Genomic DNA, 26,686 nt, shown 5'->3' with positions numbered 1-26,686 from the left:
TTTAACTATTAACTATTAACTTAAATCAACCCAATACAGCAATTCGATAAAAAACCCGCACACATCCCAGTTCCAAAATAATTGTGATGGAAAGAAAAATAACAAATCCACCTGTATGCGTGTCACTAAACAAAAAAAGTATGCTTGCTAATATAACTATAATAATTGTTATTATTGCCTTTCTTTTTCGCCTTTTTCTTATTGTTATTATTATTCTTAATAATACTAATAATGTGTTTACTTATTTAATTTAATTATTTCGATTAAAAATCCAGGGGTGTTAAAATGCTAGCTGTATGATGTTATCAGAATCATTATTACTATTAATAATATTCGTGATTCTAAAATAAATCACTCCTACTGACAGCTTATAGCTATTAATAATAACAATATTATTAAAAATGATATTGTATTAATTATAGTTTCGTTTGCAAGTCTGTCGGTGTTCATTACTCCAAAGGAAGTACATGATCGGACACTCTTCACCCAGGTTAAATGATTTCCCCGCCCAAAACCTAAATATTTTCACTATAATTATTTTGTTTAGTCGTAACATTGCTGGTGTTAATATGCGGGATTATTATTACCGTTATTATTATTAATGCTAGAATTATTTCTCATTACCATTGTCTTCATTACTATTATCCAGCAGTATTAATAATATTACTTCCAGCCAAAAAATTAAATGTAGTTATAATGGGTGTGTCATTAAAAAAATGGCACTACTGCACAGCACGAACACCAACATTTCTAGTGGTAATAATAATAATAATACCTTTCATCTACATTGCATCTTTCATACAGAGTAAAATGTTGCAGTGAATCGGTTGCGTTCTTGACAACAGACGTAAACTACGAGTCCGCCCTGGGCGCCAGAACCGACTCCCATCAGTGCTTGTGATTGGCTGTAAAAGTTGCCAGCGCTGCCGCGCGCGCATTGCCGGGTGCACGCGCCGTGTTTTCAGCTCTTGCGCGCCTGTTCTATGTATTTATGACAGGTCCCGCACGGCTGCCGTACATATAGTGCTATTGCGGATGTACCCTTTCCTGGGCCCGGTGTCCCCTCCACCCCGCCTATGGATTGTGCAGGGCGCTCTGCTTTTGTTGCATTCCTCGACCTCTTGTGCATTACCGAGGGGGCACTACCATGACGTGCACAGTGCTCGTACCCTAGTATCCTGTGTGGGCCCAGCGCTCCGAAGCCCGAGTCCCGTGTACTGCGCCCCATCCCCTCAGCCTTGTTTGCAGTCCTCGGCCTCTCAGTGCGCGCGCACTGCCACGAGGACAACAGGGTCCTGGCGTCTCAGACATGACTGTGTGCACAGCCTGTGCCATGTGCTCAGTGCCCGCACCTTGGCATTTGTACAGTGCCCATAATTGTGCACATGCCTGGACCCAATGCCAAGACCGGGTGCATTGCCCTAGCGCCCGTGTCTTGTGTACAGTGCCCCTGGTATGCGGCACCACTCCAATGATTGTGTACACGCCCGGTGCCAGTACCATTATCGGGCACAGGGCCCTGGCGCCATGTCTTATGTACGGTGCTCCCCTGGCGTGCGTGCATTGCCCCAGCGCCACTCCAATGACTGTTGTCATGCCGCGGCCCGGCCTCAGTACCATTACCGGGCACAGTGCGAAGCGCAGTGTCTTGTGTACAGCTCCCTGCCCTGTGGCGTGCGTACATTACCCGGCGCCACTCTAATGAGTGTGTACATGCCCGGTCCCAGTCCCGTTACCGGGCCCAATGCCCGAGAGCCGCGTCTTGTGTGCAGTGCCCCTGGCGTGCTTACATTACCCGGCGCCACTCTAGTGATTGTGTCCATGCCCGGTCCCTGGCACAGGGCCCTAGCGCCCGTGTCCTGTGTGCTGCGCCCCAGAGCTGCTGTGCAGTGTCCACGGACCCCCTCAGTGTACTGCACTGTCCTTTAAATCGCCCCAGTCATTCGGAGAGTGTCCTGGCGTGCCCGGCCCGTGCCACGTGCACAATGCCCTGGGCGTGCTTACATGACCCGACACCATGCACATGATTGTGTAGATGGCGTCAGTACCATTACAGGGCACTTTGCCCAGCGCCTGTATCTTGTGTGCTGTACTCCCGTACTGCTGCGTTGTTTACAGCCCCCGGCCCCGTACTATGCGCACATTACCTCGTATAGTGCCCCTGTTAGATGCCCCTTACCCCGATGTCTCGGCGTTATATACAGTGACATGGCACCAGAACCTTAATTGTGCGCAGTGACCCGCACCCCTGCCCTCTGTGCCCCTCGTAGTGCCCTGTCCTTACCAAAGGGACAATTCCCTAACACCTGTGCCATGATCGCGCACATTGCCCTCGCGCCCTGCCGAGTGTGGTGTGCCGGTACTGGGCACGTGCCCCTTCCATCCAAGAGTGCCCCAGCGCCATGCATTATCACGGCCAGTGCCCCTTTACCCATGCAAGGCGTGCTGGCTTCGCACAGTGCCAAGCGCGTTGGCATATGCACTGTAATTATTCACAGAGCTCCCGGCGCCGCGTGCACACGGTGCCCCACTGTGCCAGAGTGCACCGTTCCTGTCTTGTGGGCAGTGCCTCGCTCTGCTGCTTTGTTTATAGCGCCCGATGCCCTGTGCCACGTGAAGAGCGCCCCGACCCGGAGCAAGGAGGCAGCCGGGCTCTCTAGTCCGGGGGCTCTTCTGTGTAAAGACAACAGCGGTCTCTGAACTGCTGGATCACCGAAGACACAGCACAGAAGATAAAATGCACTTGTCTGCATCAGACACGCACATCAAATATTTATACTCTGCTCAGCAGTCGCAAGACATTTATTTTGTACAGCTTTCGCAACACCTGTTTTTATACCGCAATCGAAATAAAATAAAGCGGAGCAGGATCGCAGATGACGTGTGACGTACACTGCACATAGACTGGGGATTCGCGTGCGTGTGTCTATACACTTTGGTACCCGCGCATACATATGCAGACATACAGTGGTACGCACACAGCAGCGCACGCACACGAACACACAAATAGATAGATACACAGCACAGAGTGGGAAACGCACACAAACACACACATAGATAGATACACAGCACGGAGTAGGACACGCACACAAACACAGTGGCTCACACATACAGTAGCTCGCTCTACACGCGCGCGCGGGCACACACTTACAGTTAGACGCTCACATATAGTGACTCACACAGACATACGCAGACAGACACGCACACACACATAAAGAAACAGAGTTAAACTCACACGTATACAGTGTGACACACACAGAGTGGGGCACACACAACAGCACGATCAGTGACAAACAATTGCAAGCACACAGTGAAACACACCCACTTCCAAACAGCGTGACTCGCAAGCGTAGTAGTGCATACCCTCACACTGTTACATGCATAACGTAGGGCCCAGTCCACGATGCAGTGGCACACAGACTATGAAGCACACACACTTAGACAGACACACTTAGGCACGCGAGCCCGTCCGATTTCAGATCTGGACGTTGCATTCTCTGCATTCTGCAGTCTGAGAGGCATTTGACACACACAACCACCCGCCTTCAGCTCATACACACAGAAGGTGCCAGCGCGGGCTCCCTCCTATATCTGCCTTGATGGCTCTTGTTCTGCCAATTACCCTCGGAGGGTGGGGGCGGTGGCACTTGTGATCCCCCCCAGCCCCGCCCGCCGGGGGGCTCGGGCACATTACAGACGGAACAGCAGCGGTCCCCAGGCCTCCAGCTGCCTAATAACAGCGCTGCCTGCAGCCCGGCGGGGCACAGCTGGGACCTGCCCTGCCAGGCTCGGCACCGACAGCTCCCCTAATCAGCCGGGCCAGCCGGCCACTGCGAGCCGCTCTTTAGCGGGCAGATGGTGTGACTTTGGACACTTTTGTTAGGCCGTCTGAGGGAGGGGCGAGCGCTCAACAAAAGCCGCCACGCTGGGGCTGAGACTGCAGACAGATCGGGGGGCTTTCCCGTGCGTGGGGACGAGAGGGAGGCGTGCGCAATTTAAAACGATTGTAGTGCGTCTGCTCAGTCCTTTCAGGGGAAGGTGAGTACCTGTAGCTCATTCATTTGAAAAGGACGGCACTCCCACTTCTCAACAGGTTTGCCTTACTTCGAATGGAAAAGTACCTGCACTTCTTAGTAGCAAGCACGTACTGTGGGATAGTGAGTGTCTGCACTTGTACGCCTGCCTGCTTTGCGTTTATCAGTGTTTGAAACTGAAATATAGAAGTGCAGGTACTCATTGCCCCAGGGTATCTGTTAGCTGCTGAGAAGAGCTTGCACTCTCCCATTAAAATCATTGTGCTGGGAAGTGCCAGTACTATGCCTTCCAGATTAAAGAAGTGCATGTACTGAGTGCCTGCCCATTTAAAGCACCTAGCGTTTAGGTGTACATGCCTTGATGTTATTCCACTTCTGCAGTTATTGAAGATACATTTACAGACAATGAATATAATTAGAACTCATTTATTCAACTATTTAATAGTATTCCAGAACATTGGCCATGGACACCATCCTCATGGACTTACGTTGGACACTGCATTTGATTAGTGGGGGTCTCCCACTTTCTCTAGTGCACTTAACTTGTTCAAAACATATTCCCCAGAGTGCCAAATTAATTTTATTGGACAAGATCTCGCCTCTCATTGTACACAATACATTCAATAGGCCAAAACAAGTCCCTCATTTTTCCTAATATACTTCAGCAACTGGAACAGACAGGTTATTGCGATCAACACATTCCCATGGGGCAAAACCAATCCCTCATTTTCCTATACATTTTCGGTGACTGGACTATATCCCTCACTCCACTCAATATAACCCAGTTGGCCAAAATAAGCCCTTATTTTTCTCACATAATTTGCTGTAACCAGAACACATTTTTCACTGCACTCATTACGCTTAAATTGGACAAAACAAATCCCTCACTTTTTACTCTGGATTACTAGTGAGTGAACACGGACCTCACTGGACTCAATACATCTCAGTTGGCCAAAGCCTGTCCTTCATTGTTCCTACTAACTTTTTCTGACCCAAACAGATCCCCCATTGCACTGGATATATTCCAGTTGACCAACACAGACCCTTCATATTTCCCACTAGGTTCCCTGTGACTATAAGATATCTTTTACTGTGTTAAATATATTTCAAATGGTCAGGGTGACAAATCAAGTGGATTTTTTGCTAAAGAATGAATCTTTAGGCAAGAGAACAGCCAGCCAAGAATGGTCTATGGATGCTCTCTGCATATTGGGGCCAATTTACTAAGGCATGCAGGAGTACGACTGCAAATACTCATAAAGGCCATTGTGAATTGACCCCTAAACATCCAACTCCTTATTAGTAAAAGTGCAAAGAGGGCACAATCCTTTCTATATGTGTTAATTGTATGTGATAAGATCCTGAATAGTCCCATTTTAGATGCTTTGGGATTGTTTCACAAAGGTATTTAAGATTATGTGAATGTCCTGCTCCTTAAGAGGAGTACTAATTCAATCCTCTTAAGTGGCTTTATGATTTGGCCCTATTGGATGAGCGAGTGAGTTGAGTATGAATACATGATTAAGAAGATGTGTGAGTGCATGAATGTGTACATTTATAAACTACACTTAACAAAATAGTCCGGACAACCAGTTTAACTGTATTACATACTCTAGTGTCACGTGGATCTTCAAATAGTCCCCTATATCGGTCTCTGCCATGGTTTGTGCATGGTCGGAGTGCTTAGAATACTCAACTAGTCTATTGTTATTCCAGAGAGGTGCAGTCTCCTTGACTAAGTGCCAAAATGGCGCTTGTGTACACTTTCTCTCTTAATTAATCCCCTCCATTTATTGGTGTTCTGAAAAACTATTCCATTTATGCTGCTTATTACAGAGTCAAGCAATAGGAGATTACGTTTGTTAAAAAGTAAGGTATTTTTAGGAATAAGCATTTGAGTGTTCAGAGACGATTTATTTTTTAAATCAACAAGAAATAGCTTCTCCCTGAAAGAATGCAAAAGGCACATTGGTGAAAAATACACAGTAGTAAAAAGCACAAACCCATCGAAGAATCAATTTAAATTTCAAAGCAAATTGAAAGGAAATCAAAAAATGTGAAGCACACTTGGAAGTAAACAAATACCACAAGGAAGCCTATTTAGCATGATTATGTATGCCCACTTTTAAGCATTGTAAGACTTCGAATGATGATGCGTGCATTAACCTAAGCGGTCACTCTCCAGTAAACTTGATGCATCCTGAATGAGCTCTTTTCAAGAAATTACAAACCAAATAAGTCTTAGTGTATTTAATAAGAAATGCACTTTTGAATCTTCCTCTACAACTTACTTTGCTAATCTTTTCCAAATTGTGTATGCAACAAAGGCTGTGTTTCTCTGTACAGTTTTTGCAGTAAAATTAGCTTTTTATTGGCTAAAAGGTGTTTTAAGCCAGTTTATCAAGATGCTATCTGTTTATTGTTTTGGTCTTTCATCAATAAATTTATCAAACACACATAAGAAACAACCTTAAAAGAAGCCCTTGCAATCTACACTGCTTGTCTCTGTTGTGATTGCAAAATGGAATCTGTGAGGTACCGTGTAGTCTTAGTTTAACTATACCTTATTGAATGAAGATTTATTATTACTTCCGAGTATGATGTTTCTTTAGAACATTTTTTATCACTGCCATGACACAGACACACACAGGTTTCTCAAATATTTTTCATTGTTTGACAGACCATTCAAACCTTTTATATTTGCACGGAAATACGTGTATCCCAACACATTTCACTGTTCAGTGAAAACACACCATGATATGACCTTGTGTGTATTTATGGAGTGTGTGTGATAAAAACATTCCACATATATGTACCCATGTTTTGTACAGCTACGGATGTTCAGTCTGCATTTTGAAAAAAGTGAACACTTTGGCATGACTTAGTGGAGCGAACCAATACTGCGTGTATTAAATATATTTTTGTTACTAAAGACATGGCCTGTGCCACAAAAAGCAAACCTCTCGCCAGTGCTCTGCTGCTTTTCTTTGTTATCTTTTCTCTAAGAGGCACAAAAGTGTGATTTTCGTGCAGTGCTTTGCACAACATTTATGTTTATGACTAAAATGGGCTGTTTTGACATCCCCATGCTGCTCGAGTCAAATACAGTTTCAGCAGTTATGGCAGATTTATAGTCACTCTCTCTTTAGTGCCAGCAGGACCCCTTCCATCTGTTTGCGAGGATTTGGAATAATTCAGGTCGGATATATACCATGGGGAAATATATGCATTCAGTTCACACAAGCCATTCACAAATGCAGCAGCAGTGTGGAAATAAATAATTCAGCTTAAGCCCTTACCCTACAAATCAGAGTTTGAATATCTGCAAGTCCCCTCCACTCTCTCTAAGCCCCTGGTCTCTTCTGTGCCATCCGCCTCCACCCCGAGTCACTGGTTTGAAACTAAGCAAGCCCTCTTTTCTAAGACATTGGTTTCAATATCGACAGGAAATCTCCATTTACATTAAATCTCTATAAGGCCTTCTTGAGTTGCTTTAACGCACTGGCTTAAATCGCTACCTGCTCGCTCCCTTCAATGCCTCCTGCTCCTAGCTTTTCTATTCTCTCCATCTGAGGTACCAGTATTAAATCCTATAGACCCTCTAACCATCTCAACTAACCCTCTTCCCTGTGAGTCATTCTATTGACTCTCCCCTCTATAGATCCCTCGTCCTCTTCCATTGGTTTATGTCTAAGGATTAGTTCCAGTTGCTAGTAGCCCTCCTAATTTAAAGTCTCTCATTTTATCCTGTGTTGGCCCTCTTGCCTCTAGATCACTGCTCCGTGTCTCTGCCAGCCTTATCACTGGGTTGAATCTCTAGTAATCCTTCTCCTCTCACTCTAAGTCATTAGCTTAAATATTTTCACTGGTTTAAAAATCAGGTAGCCATTTCCATGCAAAGTCCTGATTTAAATTTCAATTTGCACTTTGAGTCAATAAGCGCTACCGTTTGCAGTACCAGTTAAAAACCTACAACACCTCTCTAGTTTCAAGTCACTGGTTCAGTCTGTACCGGCCTCTCCCGATAAATCACTGGATTGAATTCCTTCCTGGCCTATTCACTGTCTCCTAGTCAACAAATACCTTTTAGTTCACAGGTGCAAAGATTCTCAAATTGATTTCGAGCTTTTACACCCTTTTCTAGCCCTTTAAACATAACAAAACTATATTTTTTAACCATTATTATTTAAACGTCTCCTTCAAAATATTGATAAAATACCATTAAAATATGCCCTGGATGAAAAATACTGCACATTGAACTGTACAGGTACAAGGAATAAACATGGTTAGAGATTAGCAAAGATTTGAATGAACACATCGTGCTACTGACCTGCATAAGTTACATATGGATGTTTTAAGAGTGTTTGGATGAATTGAACAAATATTGTAAAACACAGCCTTTATCCATCGTTGCTGATTGATAAGTAATTATTTATAATAATATGCATCATTTTTGTGTATCTCTGAGGGTGGTATTACCCAATAATAATATGACTATAGATTAATGTTCATAGGGAGATTCACACAGATTTCACTAAATACAGAGCCATCATCAAGTAAATATAGCTTCATTGGGAATACAAATCGAACACTGATCTTTGCCTGGCCCTGGAAGAAGCTCTTGGGTTTCAATTCTTAGTGTGTCATTAGGAAGATGTATGGAGGTTTAGGGACGTTGGAGAATTTACCTTATTTGAAGTTTAGGACAAGAAGTATTAGCACAGAAAAAATATTTCCACATGGTGTAACAAAAAATATAAATGTGCTACTACACCTGTGTGCCAGGGTTCTATATTCAAACGTTTCCACCTAGCATAATCACTGCTATATTTGAGGCACATGATAACTCAGTGAAAGAAGCAATTATCATTTTTTACCCGGAGTGCTCATGAATTCTTTAAGAAATCCAGAAGAGTACAAGATTTGCAGCTAATGGAGGAGCAAGCAATTTTCTAATTTTATGTTCAGTTTTATGTTCATAGCTTTGGCGAAAAGGAGACACCATGGTTAAATTACACATTTCAAGCTGATGTAATTCCAGACACAAAAACTCTCTTAACTTTGGTCTTGAATTTATTTGAAACATATGCTAATATTGCCTCTTCAATTTTGAGCTCCTCCCTGATTGTCATAGAAGAGATTATTTTGCCTACTGTGTAGGGGAGCATTAACAACCTCTACAGTTCCCCAACCGAGTCAAGCACATTGGTCACAGAAGACACAACGTTCACCGACAACACTGTTAGAATAGTGACAGTTGCAACAAGTCTGTTATAGAGAAGGTTATTGTATTGGCCCATCCAAAGAATATAGGAGTTCTTAGTTCCTACAGATACCCAATACCCAAACTCAGCTCTACAGCCTTTGCGGTTCTGAGGTCCCAGACTTTAAAAATCCCTACAAGAGAATGACTTTTTATTTCAGATCCCTTAGTGACACATGAATTACAGTCATGCCCACTATTTCCCTGTATAAATAATATGCAGAAACATCCGTGCAGTTTAGTCACACAATCTATCCATCAACTAATACAAGTATTAGTTACCGATAAAAGAAATGTTGGATTACAGGTTGAAAAATGACACTCTAGGGGTGGCACAGCTGTGTTTAAATCCCTTAACAGAGATAATAATATTTCAGCCTGGATATAGCTCCCACAAGTACACGTTAGCTTCATTTTACATATGTAGAGCGTGCTTAAAAACAGGGTTTCTTGTGTTAAGTTTATCTATTGTATTATGTAGCAGTCTTAACCAGGGCGTGGTTAATTTCAGTGTAATGAAACATTAATTGGTCTCATGATTCTGTCTTCTTTCACATAAATGAAAACAATTATTTGCTTCCTATGCCTAGCATTTATCCAAACTATACTACACAATAATATTTTTCTTTAATATAGCCATTAAATAATTTTGAAAACTTTGCATCGTGCAATTATTATTAAACATTGGTAAATGTTACCCATTCACTCATATTTGGAAGAGTGAAACGTTAATTCGGTTCTTGTAACCTGCAGTTAACACACAGATCCCAGCAGTGGTCACTCAACCCGCTCAGCTATCTTACTGGTTTGTGAGAAAGGCTTGACTGCAACCGGGCGACCCTGTGTATGGCAGCAGGGGAATGGTTAAGGCATTACACTGGGGATGAAGGGGATGTGAGGTGGTGGCTGTCGCATAGCAACCTCATCACTATTCCCTCTGTCCCCTGGCACTTTTCTACAGACTTTTGAAAAACCGGTGATAAACATTTCCCTGAGCCAAACTAGTGCAGGTTCCTTCTACTTCATTAAAAAACACAGAACGCATAGAAACACCTGTGGCAAATGCAGAGGGTGGAGAAGGGGTTTTACATCTAGTTTCAAAAGGAAGCTGAACGACTCAAAAGTTATGTAGCTGACTCTACATATTTGTTCAAAGACAACAAACTATATTTTCTTCCTCATCACCTTTAGTTTCAATCTCTGAGTGGTGTTCTTCAATTGTTTCTTTATTTCTGTTTTTGATTTTCTGTTTTGTCTTTCTTTGTACTTCCTTCATTTTTCAACTCTTGCCGGGCTCTTTTTTGTTTGAATTAACAACTTTTTTGTTTCATTTGCTCAATTTCTTTCATTGCCTCAGTCAATGTTATTCTTTTTTTCTTGTTTTTGGGATGTTATTTTTGAATCTCCTTACATCCCTCCTTTGCATACCTTTTCCCTTCTTTGTCCTATCCAATTTCCTTGAGCCCTTTCTTTCTTTCTACTGCTTCGAAATCTGCTCTACAATTTCCCTTCCATGCTTCAGTAAAGAACTCAAAATCCTACTCTTCAAGCAACAGCCCATCACAATTTAACCCCATGGTCACTCCACATGAGTGCCTCCTGTGTTGTCTCAATCCCTTTGGCCCAGACCTATCTCCCAACACCCAGCCTGCCTCTTGGTGCTCAACTGCTGCTCCTCATTCTGAAACACACACAGCTCCTTCTTTCCTTTGTGTAACTATCCTGCTTGTGTGGGTCAAATCTGTAACAACTTCCCTATGCTCTAAAGAGGTTCTGAGCCACCCCTTCATTGTACAGTGCTTTGTTTGCTTGTAGCTAGGTCTGCACTATATAAGTCCACATTCGCAAATATTCAGATACTTACTTCCAATTAAAATTATTATCTTTTTGATTTAATGTAATTTCCTTTGTTTACTCCTTCCTTATTTCCTTTTCTTTTACGCTATTTGACACGTGACACTGGGCAGTGTAATATTAAATTTATTTAGTCGCAGGTCCCATTTGGATTAAGCCATAGACCATGTTCTAACTGAGAATCAATGAGGTGTTTATACCCCCCCATAGAAGTGTGCCATACCAATCCGATATACATACGGTAGACATAGAATAAATGACACACTTTCCATGATTAGAATATTCTACAATAATTCCTTGATGAAAACATTGTTATCAAGCTCAGACCAATGATTGTGAGCTCACCGTGCTGGAGCTGTGGATTGAGAAAGGAAATAGATGATTGGGGAAAGAGGAAGAGTGAGAAGAGTCGTGACTGGGGCAAAGAGGTGAACTTGGGAATGATAAGAGACAGAGAAATGATGGGCAGACAGGTCGATAGAGAGAGTTTGTGAAGAGAAGAGATATGGAGATATTAGAGTAATGGAAGGGAGACCGCAGAAGAGAGAAGAGGGAAGGAAACATAGAGGTGAAAATTTAAAGAGAGATGTGATAAAGGGATTAGAGGAATTAAGGGGGAGAAAGAGGAGATATGGGAAGATTGAAATGGCAGGTAATAAGAGGAACAGGGGAGAGGGTTTGCACCCAGGAGGAAATTGAAATAAGATAGGTGGGGAAAGGGTAGGGTAGCAGAAAAGTGTCTATAGCAGAAGAGTATCTGATCTAAACATGTGTCTTAATTATTGTTTACAGAACATTTGTGGAGTTAACCCCTTAACTGCGTTGGACGGCCCCCGGCTGTCCGACGTCATGGTGGGCGTGTGCGTCGGACAGCCGGGAGCCGTCCGATCTGCGCACGCATGGAATTTCCCCGCACCGTGGGGAAATTCCGGCCGTGGTCCAGGAGCTATTAAAAGAAAACCTACACCTAGTAGCCAACATTTTTGTAAACAATATTCACAGTACAATATTATGTTAGACAATATTTCTGACAATAGTGGTAGGCAATATCAAAGTCAGAATATCGAAAGGTCACATTATCGTGACCACAGTATAGAGGGACAACATTTTGAAGCTGTAAATGCACAAGTATAGATTTTATGTTCTTAACTCAACATCTATGTACCTTTAAGATATAGATCTCACCAAGGTAAAATATATGAAATATATGTAGAGTTAGGTATAGAAAATCTATATAAACTTACCTGGTTATATTTTGTCACACAATATTGAGTTCACGCTATTGTAACCATTCGATATTCCAATTTTGAAATTCCTGACCCACACATTTCTGACAACAATATTGTGACATACATCAAGGAGATATAGAGTGGAGATAGAGAAATAGAAGACAGAGGGGAGCAGAAGATAGAGGAGATAGGGAGACATGAGTGTAAAGACATGGTAAACGTTTAACTTTTCGCATATGCATTTAGATGATGTGTATATTGTCAAGATGCATACATGAGATTATAATAGTAAATCTAAACTTATCTATAATTACTTACCTTTACCAGATTTTGGTAGTTGGTATTGTGGCCATATTATTTTTGTAGCACAATATTTAGGGCTCCCTTCTCTGACACAGAGCCAAGATGAAATATTGGAAAAAGAAAGGATGAAGTATATTAGAAAAACAGAACACATAGCAGAAAAGGTAGAAGTTGCAGGAAGATACATAAAAGTGAAAGTTGATAAATGGACGACGGAGATATAGGAAACAATGGAAATTGGAGAAGAGGGCACAAAAGATAGCGGAGCTGGTGAAAGGAAACTCCAGCAGCACCCACCTCAAGTGCATCCTGCTCAACACCCGCTCCATCCACAGACACGCCGTAGAACTCTGGAACCTGCTCGACACCACCGCTCCCGACGTTGCCTTCATCACCGAGACCTGGATGAACTCCTCCTCAGCCCCTGACATCGCCATCGCCATCCCAGAGGGCTACAAGATCACCCGGAGGGACCGCGACAACCAGACCGGAGGAGGCATCGCCATCATCCACAGAGACACCATCCGCATCACGACCAACACCGACGACACCCTCACCACCGCGGAACACCTGCACTTCCAGATCCACACCAACCCGAAGACCACCCTCAGAGGCACCCTGATCTACCGACCCCCGGGACCGCGCACACGATTCAGCGAGGACATCGCCGACTTCGTCAGCCCGCACGCTCTCCCCTCCGCCGACTACATCCTCCTGGGGGACCTCAACTTCCACCTGGAGAACAACAACGACCGCAACACCACCACCCTGCTCGACAACCTCGACAACCTCGGACTCAAGCAACTGGTGACCACCCCCACCCACCTCGCCGGACACACACTCGACGCCGTCTTCTCATCCAGCAAAGACGTCACCTTCAGCCACGCAGCAGGACTCCACTGGACGGACCACAGCTGCGTCCACTTCACCTTCAGAAGAACGACGATCCACCACCTCCAGCAACAGGTTGCTCGAAGAAGCTGGAACAAGATCACAGCCGACCAGCTCACCGCCTCCCTGAGCCAGCACCCTCCCGCCAACTCAGCGAACCCCAGCCAGGCCGCCGACAACCTCACGAAGTGGATCAGCAACTGCGCGGACGAACTCGCCCCTCTAAGGACCCCGCCCAGCAGACCCTGCAGCAGAAAAACACCATGGTTCACCGACGAACTCAAGTGCTCCAAGAAGAACTGTCGAGCCCTCGAGAAAGCCTGGAGAAGGGAACCAACGACGGACAACATGACCACCCTCAAGCTCGCCACCCGGAAACACCACCAACTGATCCGCGCCACCAAGAAAAATGCATACAAGGACCGGCTGGACAACAACGCACACAACTGCAAGGAACTCTTCAACATCGTGAAAGAGCTCTCCAACCCCAACGCCGGAAACAACGACATCACACCGTCGCAAGACCTCTGCAACTCCCTCGCGTCCTACTTCCACAACAAGATCACGGACATACACAACAGCTTCAACAACCAACCAACGCAAGCCACAACCGCTACGACGCCACCATCCACCACCCTCCGCACCTGGACCCCGATCAGCACCGAAGACACCATCCGCACCATGAACTCCATCCATTCCGGATCTCCGACTGACCCCTGCCCTCACCACGTCTTCAACAAGGCCGACGCTGTCCTCGCACCCCACCTGCGGGACATCATCAACACCTCCTTCGACTCCGCCACCTTCCCTGAGAGCTGGAAGCACGCCGAACTCAGCGCTCTCCTCAAGAAACCCACAGCAGACCCCACCGACCTCAAGAACTACCGTCCCATCTCGCTCCTCCCGTTCCCGGCCAAAGTCATCGAGAAGACCGTCAACAAACAGCTGGCCGCCTTCCTCGAGACGAATGGATCCCTCGACCCCTCACAGTCCGGCTTCCGAGCGAACCACAGCACCGAGACCGCCCTCATCGCCGCCACCGACGACCTTCGAACTCTGATGGACAACGGAGAAACAGCGGCCCTCATCCTCCTGGACCTCTCCGCGGCTTTCGACACTGTCTGCCACCGCACCCTAGTACAGCGCCTCAGCAACATCGGAATCCAGGAGAAGGCACTGGAATGGATCACCTCCTTCCTCGACGGAAGAACACAAAGAGTCCGCCTACCACCGTACAAGTCGGAGGCCACCAAAGTCATCTGCGGCGTACCCCAAGGATCCTCGCTGAGCCCAACCCTCTTCAACGTCTACATGAGCCCCCTCGCGGCCATCGCACGCCAACACAACCTGAACATCATCTCCTACGCCGACGACACCCAGCTGATCCTCTCCCTGACCAACGACCCCGCCACCGCCAGAGCCAACCTGCACGAAGGGATGAGAGACGTAGCCGAATGGATGACGACCAGCCGCCTGAAACTGAACTCAGACAAGACGGAGGTACTCATCCTGGGCTCCACGCCCTCCGCCTGGGACGACTCCTGGTGGCCCCCCGCCCTGGGCACCGCACCCGAACCGACGGACCACGCACGCAACCTGGGCTTCATCCTGGACTCCTCCCTCTCCATGACCAGGCAAGTCAACGCCGTCTCCTCGTCATGCTTCAACATCCTGCGCATGCTACGTAAGATCTTCCGGTGGATCCCCACCGAGACGAGGAAGACGGTCACCCAAGCCCTCGTCACCAGCCGACTGGACTACGGCAACGCCCTCTACGCCGGAACTACTGCCAAACTCCAGAAGAGACTCCAGCGGATCCAGAACGCCTCGGCGAGACTCATCCTCGACATCCCCCGACGCAGCCACATCTCCGGACACCTGAGAGATCTGCACTGGCTCCCGGTCAACAAGAGAATCACCTTCCGGCTCCTCACCCACGCGCACAAAGCCCTACACGACCAAGGCCCGAGCTACCTCAACAACCGGATCAACTTCTACACTCCCAAGCGCCTCCTCAGATCAACCAACCACGCCCTCGCCGCCGTCCCCCGCATCCGAAGAGCGACAACAGGAGGAAGATCCTTCTCCTACCTGGCCGCCAAGACCTGGAACTCACTCCCGACCAATCTGCGCCTGACCCAAGACCACCTCTCCTTCAGGAAGAAGCTCAAGACCTGGCTGTTCGAGCAGTAGCGGCACCCCCCCCCCCCTCCCAGCGCCTTGAGACCCTACGGGTGAGTAGTGCGCTCTACAAATGACCTGATTGATTGATTGATTGATTGTATAGACGCTCAAGAGAGGAGAGAGGAGATGTGGAAAAAAGAGGGAGCTGGGGAACAGATAGAGAGTTTACAGAGGGTAAGGATTGATGAAATGGCGAGACAGCAAAAGCCAATGACCGATTCAGTGATGGGAAGAGAAAAATGAGAAAAAAGATATCGGTGAGAGGGAAGAGAGGAGAAAATATTGAAAATAGGGTATAGAGAGTGGAAAAATAAAGAACGAAAAGCTATAACAAGCTAGAAGAAATGTTTAAAGGTTGAGAAAACGGGTATAGGTGGTAGAATGAATAAGAAAGAGAAGCAAGACAGGAGATCAGTTGAGAGGCAGAGGAGATAGGAAGAAGAGATAAGAAAGTGGAGGTGCCTGAGCAAGTTTAGAAAGGCCAATGTCCCCTTGATGTTTGCTTTAAAGGCTTAATTGATATTGGAAGCCTAAATATGTTCTTCATGTCTTTTTTGCCTTGTCTAGTCGATGCTGTGAAAAGAAAAGTTGCGGCAACAGGAATGAGACACCATCTGATCCGGTGATCATTGACAGGTAGGAGTAGGCACAGTTTGTGCCTCAAATGTGCATCACAAAAAATTCCTGTGCATTTCTGCAAAAGGTTTTAATGCGAATTTATACCCTATAGGGGTAGTGTCCCCCCACACGGGTAGTGTGTGCTGATTTTCATACTTCTTTGTCACACCTGTAGTGAATTTTCATTGCACTTTTCTTTGCCCATCATCAGCGTGCAGTAGCAAATATTGCACACTGATTGAAATCTGGATAAAAATAGAAGCAGTCACGCTGTTGAAACTCAACATTTGATAGCAGATAATTATTAAAGGGTCTAGTCAGGCTTCCATGTTCTGCCTTCTATTTAGACATAGTACCATCTTGGTCTCTAGTTTAACCCTTACCATCATCAAATTTAATTGTACTTGTTTTTACTTTCATCAAGGGGCGAGTAACATTGGTTAGGTCTTTGTGCAAGGCATTGTGGCTCTGTGTTGTACAGAGTATTCTAAGGAGAGGGGAGGCACCCTGATATTGTCAGTTTGGAATAAACATTAGTAGTATCTCTACTCAGGAATTCTTGTGGGTCTGTGATTAATTGACACATTGGATTCACGCTGAAGATATTGGAGAAATACTTTAAAGGTCAAGATTAAACTGGTACGAAGAATAGCAGGCTTCAATACGGGTACGCAATAGGACCAGTAAGCCGTCCGGCGTATGCTGTGGGGACCTTCTGTAATGCTTGGCTACTCCAACGCTTTAAAGGCAGAATATGTCACATTTTAGCAAAAAACATTAGGATGCCAGGTTGATACTCAGTTGGCGATGGTGTCTGGTTCTAGAGGAATCAGTAAATGTTCCCTAAAGACTGCTGTGGCTGGAGAAGAGCTGGGCCCCAACCTGTCGGGGAAATAAATTCCCTCTCTGCCTATATGACTATGATGAGCGCATTTCTGAAGCCTTTGTGACAGATGTGGCATGCGTCTTCTTACAGCGCCTGAGGGTGTGCTTACAATGCTTTTACAGTATGGAAATTCACATTGCTGGGCAGAGCCTCTGTGGCTGAGCCTGGCAGCTTGGCACATGAAGCTTGGCAAGGCGTAGGATGAAGCAATGAGGGAGGGAGCTACTGCTCCATCACATGATGATGGAATATCCTGCACAACAGTATCTGTTTAATGAAGTGAATCCATGAGCTCCCTTTCTTCATCTGCTGTACAGGTCCCTCCTCCAGGTAGGGTTTGCAGGAAGTCTGTGAGGCGATATCGCTTGACAATGACGCAGTGTGAGGTTGCAATGTTGCTTCAGAAACCGTAATGGTAGACTTCACACCATAGACCACTCAGCTCTTTGTTTGCAATAGCCTTTTGAGAATAGGAAGCAGACTTTGCCTTTGGCCTCTGCAGGAGGTTGAAAGTGTCTTTGACCAATGAAGCTAGTTTCTGATCGTACCCAGAGGTGCCCCACAACTGAACACTGAACAATGGGAGAAGTTACTCAACAGCAAATTACCTGTTACAAGTTGATGAACTTGAAAACATTATTATTTTTATCAAAACTGCTCATGTAACTTTTGTTAGAGTTCTCTTAGATCCAATGGACCATTGTTCTTCCTAGCCAACCACCATTCATTGTCCTAGTGACTAAGTCATGTCACACAATGCTTCTCATGTCTTTTCGCATAAGCAAGTCCTTCGGACTCACTTTCCAATTGCATGCCAAAGTTTATGGATACTATACCTTGCTCTCCACCAATAAAAACCATGGCTACTATTATGCCGAAGTGTTCAATTTTACCATGAGCAGGGAGCCAGCAAACCAGGCTGTTCTAAAGAGACTTAATGCTGCCTCAGTCAACTGAGCTGGGGTTTGCTCAATTCATCCACTGATGCTTCTGTGTTGCTTTATCCCTCACAAATCATCACGCGTCCCCTCACAACCTTTCTCCCACGACAACCTTTCCATTACACAAGATCTTCTTCCACTGCTTACCTCTATAACAGTTTTATGTTAGACTGATTGGCCCTGAGAGCCCAGTTGGTGCAATCCGTCGCTGCATCCTGCCTGACCTGAAGAAATACCAAGGTTTCAGCACCGAGGCACAGGAAGTGAATATTTACAAGCATATGATCCTGAAACAATATTTACAAAAAGTTCATTTTCGAGAAAGCATTCATCCCAATGCCACACATGGGCCAAAAAAGTAATACTCTACGGACATTTACAGGCGGTAATTTGAGGGAATTATCTTTTTGGTGCCTGCAAACATTTGTAATGACATGCTAGAAGTTTACATTATTTACCCATCTTAGACTCCCCACTGGCACGTCCCCCACCAGACCTGTTTTTCTTGCTTGAGTAACCAACCTGGGCGAGGGGGGGGGGTGTTCCCTGTGACCAAGAGTTACATCTTGGTGCTGCCCAGTTCTCCATCCAGGGCAGAACAGTTCCTGAAGGAAGTGGGGAAGAACAGACCTTCTTTGGCCCTGTGTTCCATTGCCTCAGTGGGAATTTGATAGACAGCTTGGCTTCAAGCCCTCAAACAATCCTTCAAAAACATAACACAGCCCCAGTTGTTACTGCCACTGGGAACATCGGAACAAGCTTCCAGAGTGAACGTTTTAAAAAAATACAACTCAGTGGGAACACTACAGAAAGGCCACATTAATATTACTTCTTGAACGGCCTCCAAAAGTCTTGTACAACAGAGCGGGAGTCGAATAGATTGCAGCTCTCGGCTTCATCCTTGATTTCATGTGTAAAAGCTATTATTCACCAGGATTTACTCCCCTCTCAATGCATGCAGAACCTCTTTGGTTTTTGCCTGGTAAGTATATTCTGACATCTAACCCTGATACCACAAAATGCTGCTGTAACTTTGTCACCTCTTGCCTCGTGCTCCCCATCCCTCACCAGGTAGATCATGCCCCTTAGGATTTGTCAAGTGCAGCACCCTCTCAGAGGCCCAACCCTGCCAGCTGGATGTACTGTTTTGTGACTATTTCCATGAAACTGGCAGAAAGACTGTGGGAAACTGCATGGTCCAGCTATTGGGCAGGACACACAATGCATATAGAGGTCTTTGGAAATACCCTTCCTAATATAGGCCACTATGTTCACAATTCACCAGTACAGCCCTCACTTTACTGGCTACAGCACAAACGTGTTTCTAATTTGAAGATCTTTGTACCGCATACAAAAGCCGAAATGTGTAATCAGTGGTTTAACGTATAATAAAAGTAAATACACCTAATCAAAGTATGTAGCTTTAACTCGTTTACTGCGGCGGCAATTCCGCTGTGGTGCGGGCGTTCTAAAGGGTGGGCGGGGCTGCGTCGGCTAACGGTCGTTCGCAGCACCGGGGAGGGAGTGCAACGGCCGACAGGAGCACAGAACGGGTTAAAACAACAAAATCTTGTTGTTTATTTCCCCATTTCCTCCTCCACCCAACACAAATGCAAAAACCTAAAAGTCAGACACTAACCCTATCCCAGTTTCAGTTGTGTCTTTGTTTACAATAGTCTCTCATTTAAGTTCCACAAAATCTCTCAGTTCAGCCATGAGTGTGCACCGACCCACTATAATAGGGTTGGAACTGATGAAACCTTTCTTTTTGTCTTACTATTTATTGTTATGCAATATTAGTTGTTCTATGTTTTTTTTTATAACCATGTGCAGTTATTTAGTTTTTGGTATTTATGCACTAATAGTTGTATTAAATGCACTGTATATCCCTTGTTCAATCAGTAGTGTACACACTTGTGGGATCCTCTTCTAGGCTGCCCACATTTTAAATAGTTAGAATCAGGCTACTTGGCTAGCACATTGCATCCTTCTTTCATGCCCAGTTCAATTCCGCAGCTCGATTTGAGTGTTTGTATTGTTTTAGGTGCGCACTGTGGATTGCGATTTTAGTTGCTTATGTATTTGTTGAACTGGTGCGCTCTGAGTTCTTTCTTGGTTTGGTCTTTGATTGATGCTCAGTTCTTCTTGATTGAGAGAGACCCGCGAACCGCGGTGCAAAACATTTGCTGAAGTTTTAAATATTGTCCACGTGTTTTTGGAGTTCTATGCAAAGTATGATTTTGCTTGCGCATTTATTTACTGTGCTACTTGAAATGTGAGTCCCGCCGTATGCAGCCAGTGAGCCAGCTGCATAGGAAATGATAAATGCATACCTAAACCTATACATAAGAATAATTGAATAAAATCGTTTCCACGTTGTTTTATTCAGCCGAGTTACACTTGTCAGTGTGTATTTGACTTTGCATTTTTCGATCGAAGAGTTTCTGCCAATGTTTTAACAGTACCTTCGAAAAACATGGTTACAGTCAACAGTAATTTCATTTGCTGTTTTCTGGCTGCCTCCCAGTTTTGTATAATTATGGAGGGCGAGAAACCTTGAGTTGCATCACTCATTGGCTGTAATCGCAGGTGATCTGATGCAATACGGCATTACGCAAATAAAGCCACGTAAAGTGACGCACACTCCATATTGGTTGGTGTGATGTCGCACGGAGATAGGAAGTTAAAGCCTGCCTTCGCGAGAGGGGAAATTGAGGGGCGAAAAGGCTTAGTGAGATCATGCCTGCTTACGTGATTATCTTTCCGTTAAGCCACGGCTTAAGTTTAGTTAATTGGGATGGCAAGGGGAACATCTTGCGCGCAAGGCTTAATTCATGGGTTGGGGTGTGTGGGAGAGGGGGAAAGTAGCAATTGATTACCGCTTTCAGATAGCAGCTGCCACCCATGCTGGTGTTCTTCAGCCTTTAACCACTTCTCTGTGGCGCATACTTTAGCTTTGCCGGGCGAGAACGGAGGATACCCGGACTCTTCGGTCCCTTTCCCATCAGTCCTCTCACCGCTGCCCCAGATGGATGTCTAATAGGTCCCTGTCCAGGCGAGGTTGGGTGGCCTTGTCACATTTCCAGGTCACTGCATCTGCCTGAACACATTTTATCTAAATCAATCACAACCCTCGTGCTGGTGGCTTTATTTGGGAGGGGGACAGGGGGGGCTAATGTTTTGCTCCTGAACACTTATGTTTCCCAAGAGATGATCACCTTTGACAAGTGAAAGGAAAAAGCTTCTTATTCAGTGGGCTACTTTATACATATGTCATTGTGAATTGCTCGCGCAGTCATTTTTTGTCAGCGCCTTCAGATTGTCTTCGCATGGGGTGCAAAGTGGCCATATCAAGAGAGGGCAGAGAACAGTCTGTGGGTGTTATGGGAATGTACAAGGACAAGGTGTTTTTAAGACAAAAAGGACTGTGCATGAAACGTGGCGTTGAGAATTTGAAGAGGGTGGGTCATAGCAAAAAAAACTGCCACCAGGGACATGAAACTTTACTAGTGGGGTAAGAGTCAGTGGCAAATATTCCACGGACTAAGACAAATTCACACCTTGGTAGATATGCTCGGTTCGGTACAAGGTTAACAAGCAATTCATCTTTGCCAATGGTTCTAGCCATGCTGTAGTGCACCCTCTATACTCTGCAGCATGTTTAAAAAACATAAATAAAATCCATATGTGGGTGACTGCGTCATTTTGTAAACGTGTGCACCAAGCATGCGTGCACCTACAAAATGATGCAAGTGTTTTTTCTTTTTTGCTGATCTGAGTTGGATTGGTAAACAAAAAGTATAGTAGGCATGGGAGGGTTGCAACACAGGGGAATGGCATACAACCAGGGTGGTGTGTAACACCAGAGGGGGAGATGCAATAGGAGGGGTGCATGTAGCAACCTGTGGGGTGAGAGGAGCGCAGCAAGGGGGAGGGCAGCACAGAGGGGTAAAGCAACATGGAGGGGGAAACAATAGGAGTGGGGAAGTGAAGTACTAGGGGGCATTTGTGGAGGGAAGCAACACAGGGCATGGGAAAGAAAAATGGAGGGGTGAGAAAAAAGAACGAGAGAGAGTGCCACATGGAGTGGGACACACACAGTAAAAACGAAATCCCACAAATTCTATCAGCAAGAAGCAAGCAGATAAGAGTGAAAATGAATGAAAGCAATGGTAGGAAACAGATGGGATCTAAGCCCACTGTAAGGTAACAAAAGCTCTTCTAAAATACACCACATTCTATGTCTTAGGCAACAACTAAAATGGTGGAAAAAATACCACCCAGTGACAACCAGACAACAAAGCAGAGCATGTGAAACATGTGCAGTTGTTGGCACCAGCAAAACTTGTGTAACTGACAGAAACACACGTAATTAATCATCTATGACACACTAAAAGTTTTTTTCTGAGCATACTGAAAAGTAGTTTATTTGTTTTGACTAGAGCAAATTTTTCATTTCAAATGAAGTAAGTTAACACATGCCATACAGCCTTCTGTTTTTGTTTTCATTGTAGTCTCACTTTCTGAAAATGTATCTCTTTCTACTGAGTAGCAATCTGCAAATCTTTCTGAAAATAAGTTCATGATTTTTATACTCCTCCAAATGCCCCCTCACTGGGAAGAGGTACCGCTAAGTGTGTTTTATGTTATGATATTCCCTCATGTCAGGAGCCAATCACTGTGACTCAATTAGAAGGAGAGTTTACTAACCCTGGGCGGGCGGCTACGTTCCGTGCACGGAGTGTGCGTAGTGCCGGCTTCTACGCATTTTGCGTAGCAGGCGTAGAATCCGGCACTATGCACGCTCCGCAGACGGAGCGTAGCTGGCCGCCACCCGCCTCCCTCCCGCCCTCCCTAAATACTTTAAATTAAAAGCGGAAAAGAATTAAAAGGCACTTACCTTGCCCGCCGCTGCCCGCCGCGTCCCCGGGGCTCGCTATCTTCATGGCTTCCGTCTTGTGTATCTAATGCGCATGCGCGAGCGGCCGCGCATGCGCATTTCTCACGAGAAATGCGCATGCGCGGTCGCCCGCGCATGCGTATTAGATACACAAGACGGAAGCCATGAAGATAGCGAGCCCCGGGGACGCGGCGGGCAGCGGCGGGCAGCGGCGGGCAAGGTAAGTGCCTTTTAATTCTTTTCCACTTTTAATTTAAAGTATTTAGGGAGGGCGGGAGGGAGGCCTGCGGTGCGTAGTGGGGCTACGCGGAGTGCGGAGGTGGGCGTAGTTTCTCGCCCACTTCACGTAGCTCCACGAAGCCCCACTACGCCCACTACGCCCAGGGTTAGAGTTTACTGGCCATTGGCTAATTAAAGTTGAGATGTCTGTGCCGTGCAAATGGTGGAGCAACTTTTTCATGAGACTACTGAACATGTCCTTCTCACAGTCAGGTGCCTAAATGTTTCCTACTGCAACATACATAAGTCATGCTTTGAAGGCATGTAGACAGACTTATCTATGGTTGTTGGACAAGTCGGACAGCAGTGGGCCCGGGGAATATGAATGAGGCCAATCTTTCGCAAAGACTGACCTATTTTGGCCTCGGTATGGTGATATGGTGGGCACGGTTGACATTGTGGTGTCATGAAGACTGACTCTGTCTAAGTGTTTGGGCTTCAGGAGGTTGTCAGATGCACTGACAGTAATGGGCCATGGGTGACATGAAATTGAGTGGCACATAGCTGAAATGACCTGCTCCAATTTAGGACTTCAAGTCAATGGGAGGTGCTGTGTTCAGACCCTTGCTCAGTGGTCTCATGCACCAGTGAAAGCCTCCACTCCACCTTATAATACATTCATATTAAATTACATAAATTAATATAATGATTGTATATGTGTGTGTGCGCGCGCACACACACATTACTGTATATATATATATATGTATATCACACAGCAGAATATGAAATATGATTGTTAGACCTACTTAAACATATATTTCTGTGCCATATTAATGATTAGAAAACAGACAATTAACATTTGTAATAAGATTATAATATTATTTTCATCTAATTTATATACAGATATGCCACTAAATCTTACTATCTACATACATTTAACCACCATATGATTATTAATCATCGCAATGATCACATATAATAATAGCATTGATGTTAATGGATTTATGATAATATCGAACACTGTTATGACACATGAAGAATTGTATGAGTATTAATTGTAATAACTAATAGCCTGCCAAGCTACTATTATAAATCTCAGTTATATTAATTACCTGAACCCATATGAATAATAACACAGGCATTTCCACAAGCAATACTAGAAATAAACATATGAATTACCATAAAAAAATTCTTCAAATTATGATAATGTGCAAGAAATTATAATAATGAGTTAGTATTTTACTTCTCACTGGGTTTTAAACAGATCGAGCTAAACTAGGGGTTGGGTATAAGAGATCTTCATAGCACAGCAGCATAAAGCGGTATAAAATAATATACAACGTGAAATAACAGTTAGGGCAAATACACGCAGTCTGGATACACCACATACCTTGTAACAGCAGGCAGAGATAGCAGCACATGCTAAATACACGTGTCTTAGGTTTATAAGTGCTTAGCATGCAGTGCTAATTGTATGATGCATGCATTTGCGATCTGAATATCACATGTTTATTAATCTGTGACTGCATACCTAGATGCCAGTACAATGCGCAGGCTCGCCTACTAGACATCGTCCTCTCACCATTCTGTAAGTGTTTGAAGGGCTGACAGCACAATGCAGGGACAAGATGTATCAAAAAGTTCCACCCATTCTGTGTCTATGGGAAATTGTTTCCATACATCTGGCCCTAGATGTTCTGTTTATGTATAACAGGATGCAGCGATGGCAGCACAGTCCACAGGTACCCATTGCAGACCTCATGTGTGCATCATACAGTCACACCATGCGGCAAGACCAAGTTGATGTACTTCTGCGCTAGACTCAAGCACAATGTAAATATGACCTCATCAACAGTTGTCAACAGCATGACAGCAGCAAGCTTTACGTTCTAGATTCCCAAATTCAGCCAGCGTTGGGTGTTTTGTTCTTTTGTAGCACTAGAAAAATTGACAATTTACTCCCTCACTTCCTCCACTCTCATGTTCTGGGCCTTCTGCCTTGTCTGGTTTTAGAATCTGCATGGTGCTAAACAACCAGTAATAGTATGCAGTGATTAGAGTGCAATATACTCACCCAGATTCGATGTATGTATTGTTTACTCGTTCCCAACAATATTCAATGATCGCAACACAATGTCAGGCACAATCACTGTACATGATTTACTCATTAGTCCTGTAACACATTCAGTGATAACAGCTTGAGGCACAAGGACACATTATAATCCTCACGTTTGACCAATAATAGTATGTAATAAAGCCATATTTGAATGTTTGCAATAGAATGAAATTACAACAGTACATAACAAGGGTACATTTCTAGACCTTACATGCTCCGTTTGTAACATTAATTAGAGAAAAGATAAGAATGCACCGGCATGCTTTTTTGATATCATATGTTCACTGTGCAACAGCATGTCTCGGTGCAATGCGCATGTAAGCATATCCTGTTTTTTGATGGAGCCAGCCAGACAATACAAGCTGTCTGGTTGCAAAAGACCTGTCAGCTTACCAAGATCCTACAGAGGGATTAAAGCCTGCCCATTGCTTACCATTGGTTGGCTTTATTGTTTCTTTTAGTTGCTTACTTCTAAATTTAATGGCTTGCATTGTCCATATTGTGTTTGTCCCTCTCCTGGAGCGTATTCTCTTTACTTGTATCCTTCCACTGCTCACTTATAGAGAACTTCTTTTTATTCATTTTGATTAAGCACGCCACAAGATGGCACGTGTTTTCTACTAGTCTTCCTTGTATGCTTATCTCTCACCTACTCTCGACTGCTCTCTCTCTTAATGCACTTTTCTTCGTGCAGCCTTCTTCATTTCTTAGGTTTAAGTACTCCACAAGTGTATGTATTTTCCACCTGTTACCCTTGTGTGATTCTCTCTTACCTCCCGCTGTGTGCTGCTCTCTCATCCTTGTGCTTCCCCTTGTGCTTCCCCTTGCTGCTCTCTCTTGCCTGTGCCTCTGTGGTGGTCTCTCATTCTTGTGCTGCTGCCCCCGGCCCACATGTATTTATTTATTTATTTCCCCCTCCCCCCTCCTCCATTACCCTCCACTTCCCCAATGCTCACAGTCCTTTTTAAAAGAAAATGTTAATCCAAATTGAGTCTTCTATCTTGGATCTTTAAATAAAAAAGTAAAGCAAATGGTGGGTCTGACATTCCAATGATGCTTGCATCCACACGCACATTATTGGAATTACGAGACTGCCACCATGTTTTTTTATCTATTAATTTGATGATTCTGCAAAGTGTCCCAAAATTACATACCAAAGCCGAAAGCCATAGGCAAAGCTAATAGATACTAAATGTGAGACCTATTGGCTTTGCTAGTGCTTGTTTAAATTTAAATTGAGGTACACCC

General features: G+C 44.8%; 1 protein-coding gene across 3 annotated transcripts in view; it reads left to right on the top strand.

Annotated features, from left to right (window-relative positions):
• The window catches only part of EBF2 (EBF transcription factor 2), a 215,674-nt gene that overhangs the window by 20,934 nt on the left and 168,054 nt on the right, over positions 1-26,686 (top strand). For all 3 annotated transcript variants that reach the window (XM_078666609.1, XM_078666607.1, XM_078666608.1), the window contains exon 6: positions 16,326-16,394. In XM_078666609.1, coding sequence (XP_078522735.1) covers positions 16,326-16,394 — 69 coding nt within the window. The remainder of the gene's footprint in view (positions 1-16,325; positions 16,395-26,686) is intronic.

The sequence above is a fragment of the Lissotriton helveticus genome, chromosome 11 (genome assembly GCF_964261635.1).
Source record: "Lissotriton helveticus chromosome 11, aLisHel1.1, whole genome shotgun sequence".
NCBI lineage: Eukaryota > Metazoa > Chordata > Amphibia > Caudata > Salamandridae > Lissotriton > Lissotriton helveticus.
The sequence above is the reverse complement of the archived record's forward strand: the minus strand, read 5'-3'. Positions and strand labels throughout refer to the sequence as shown.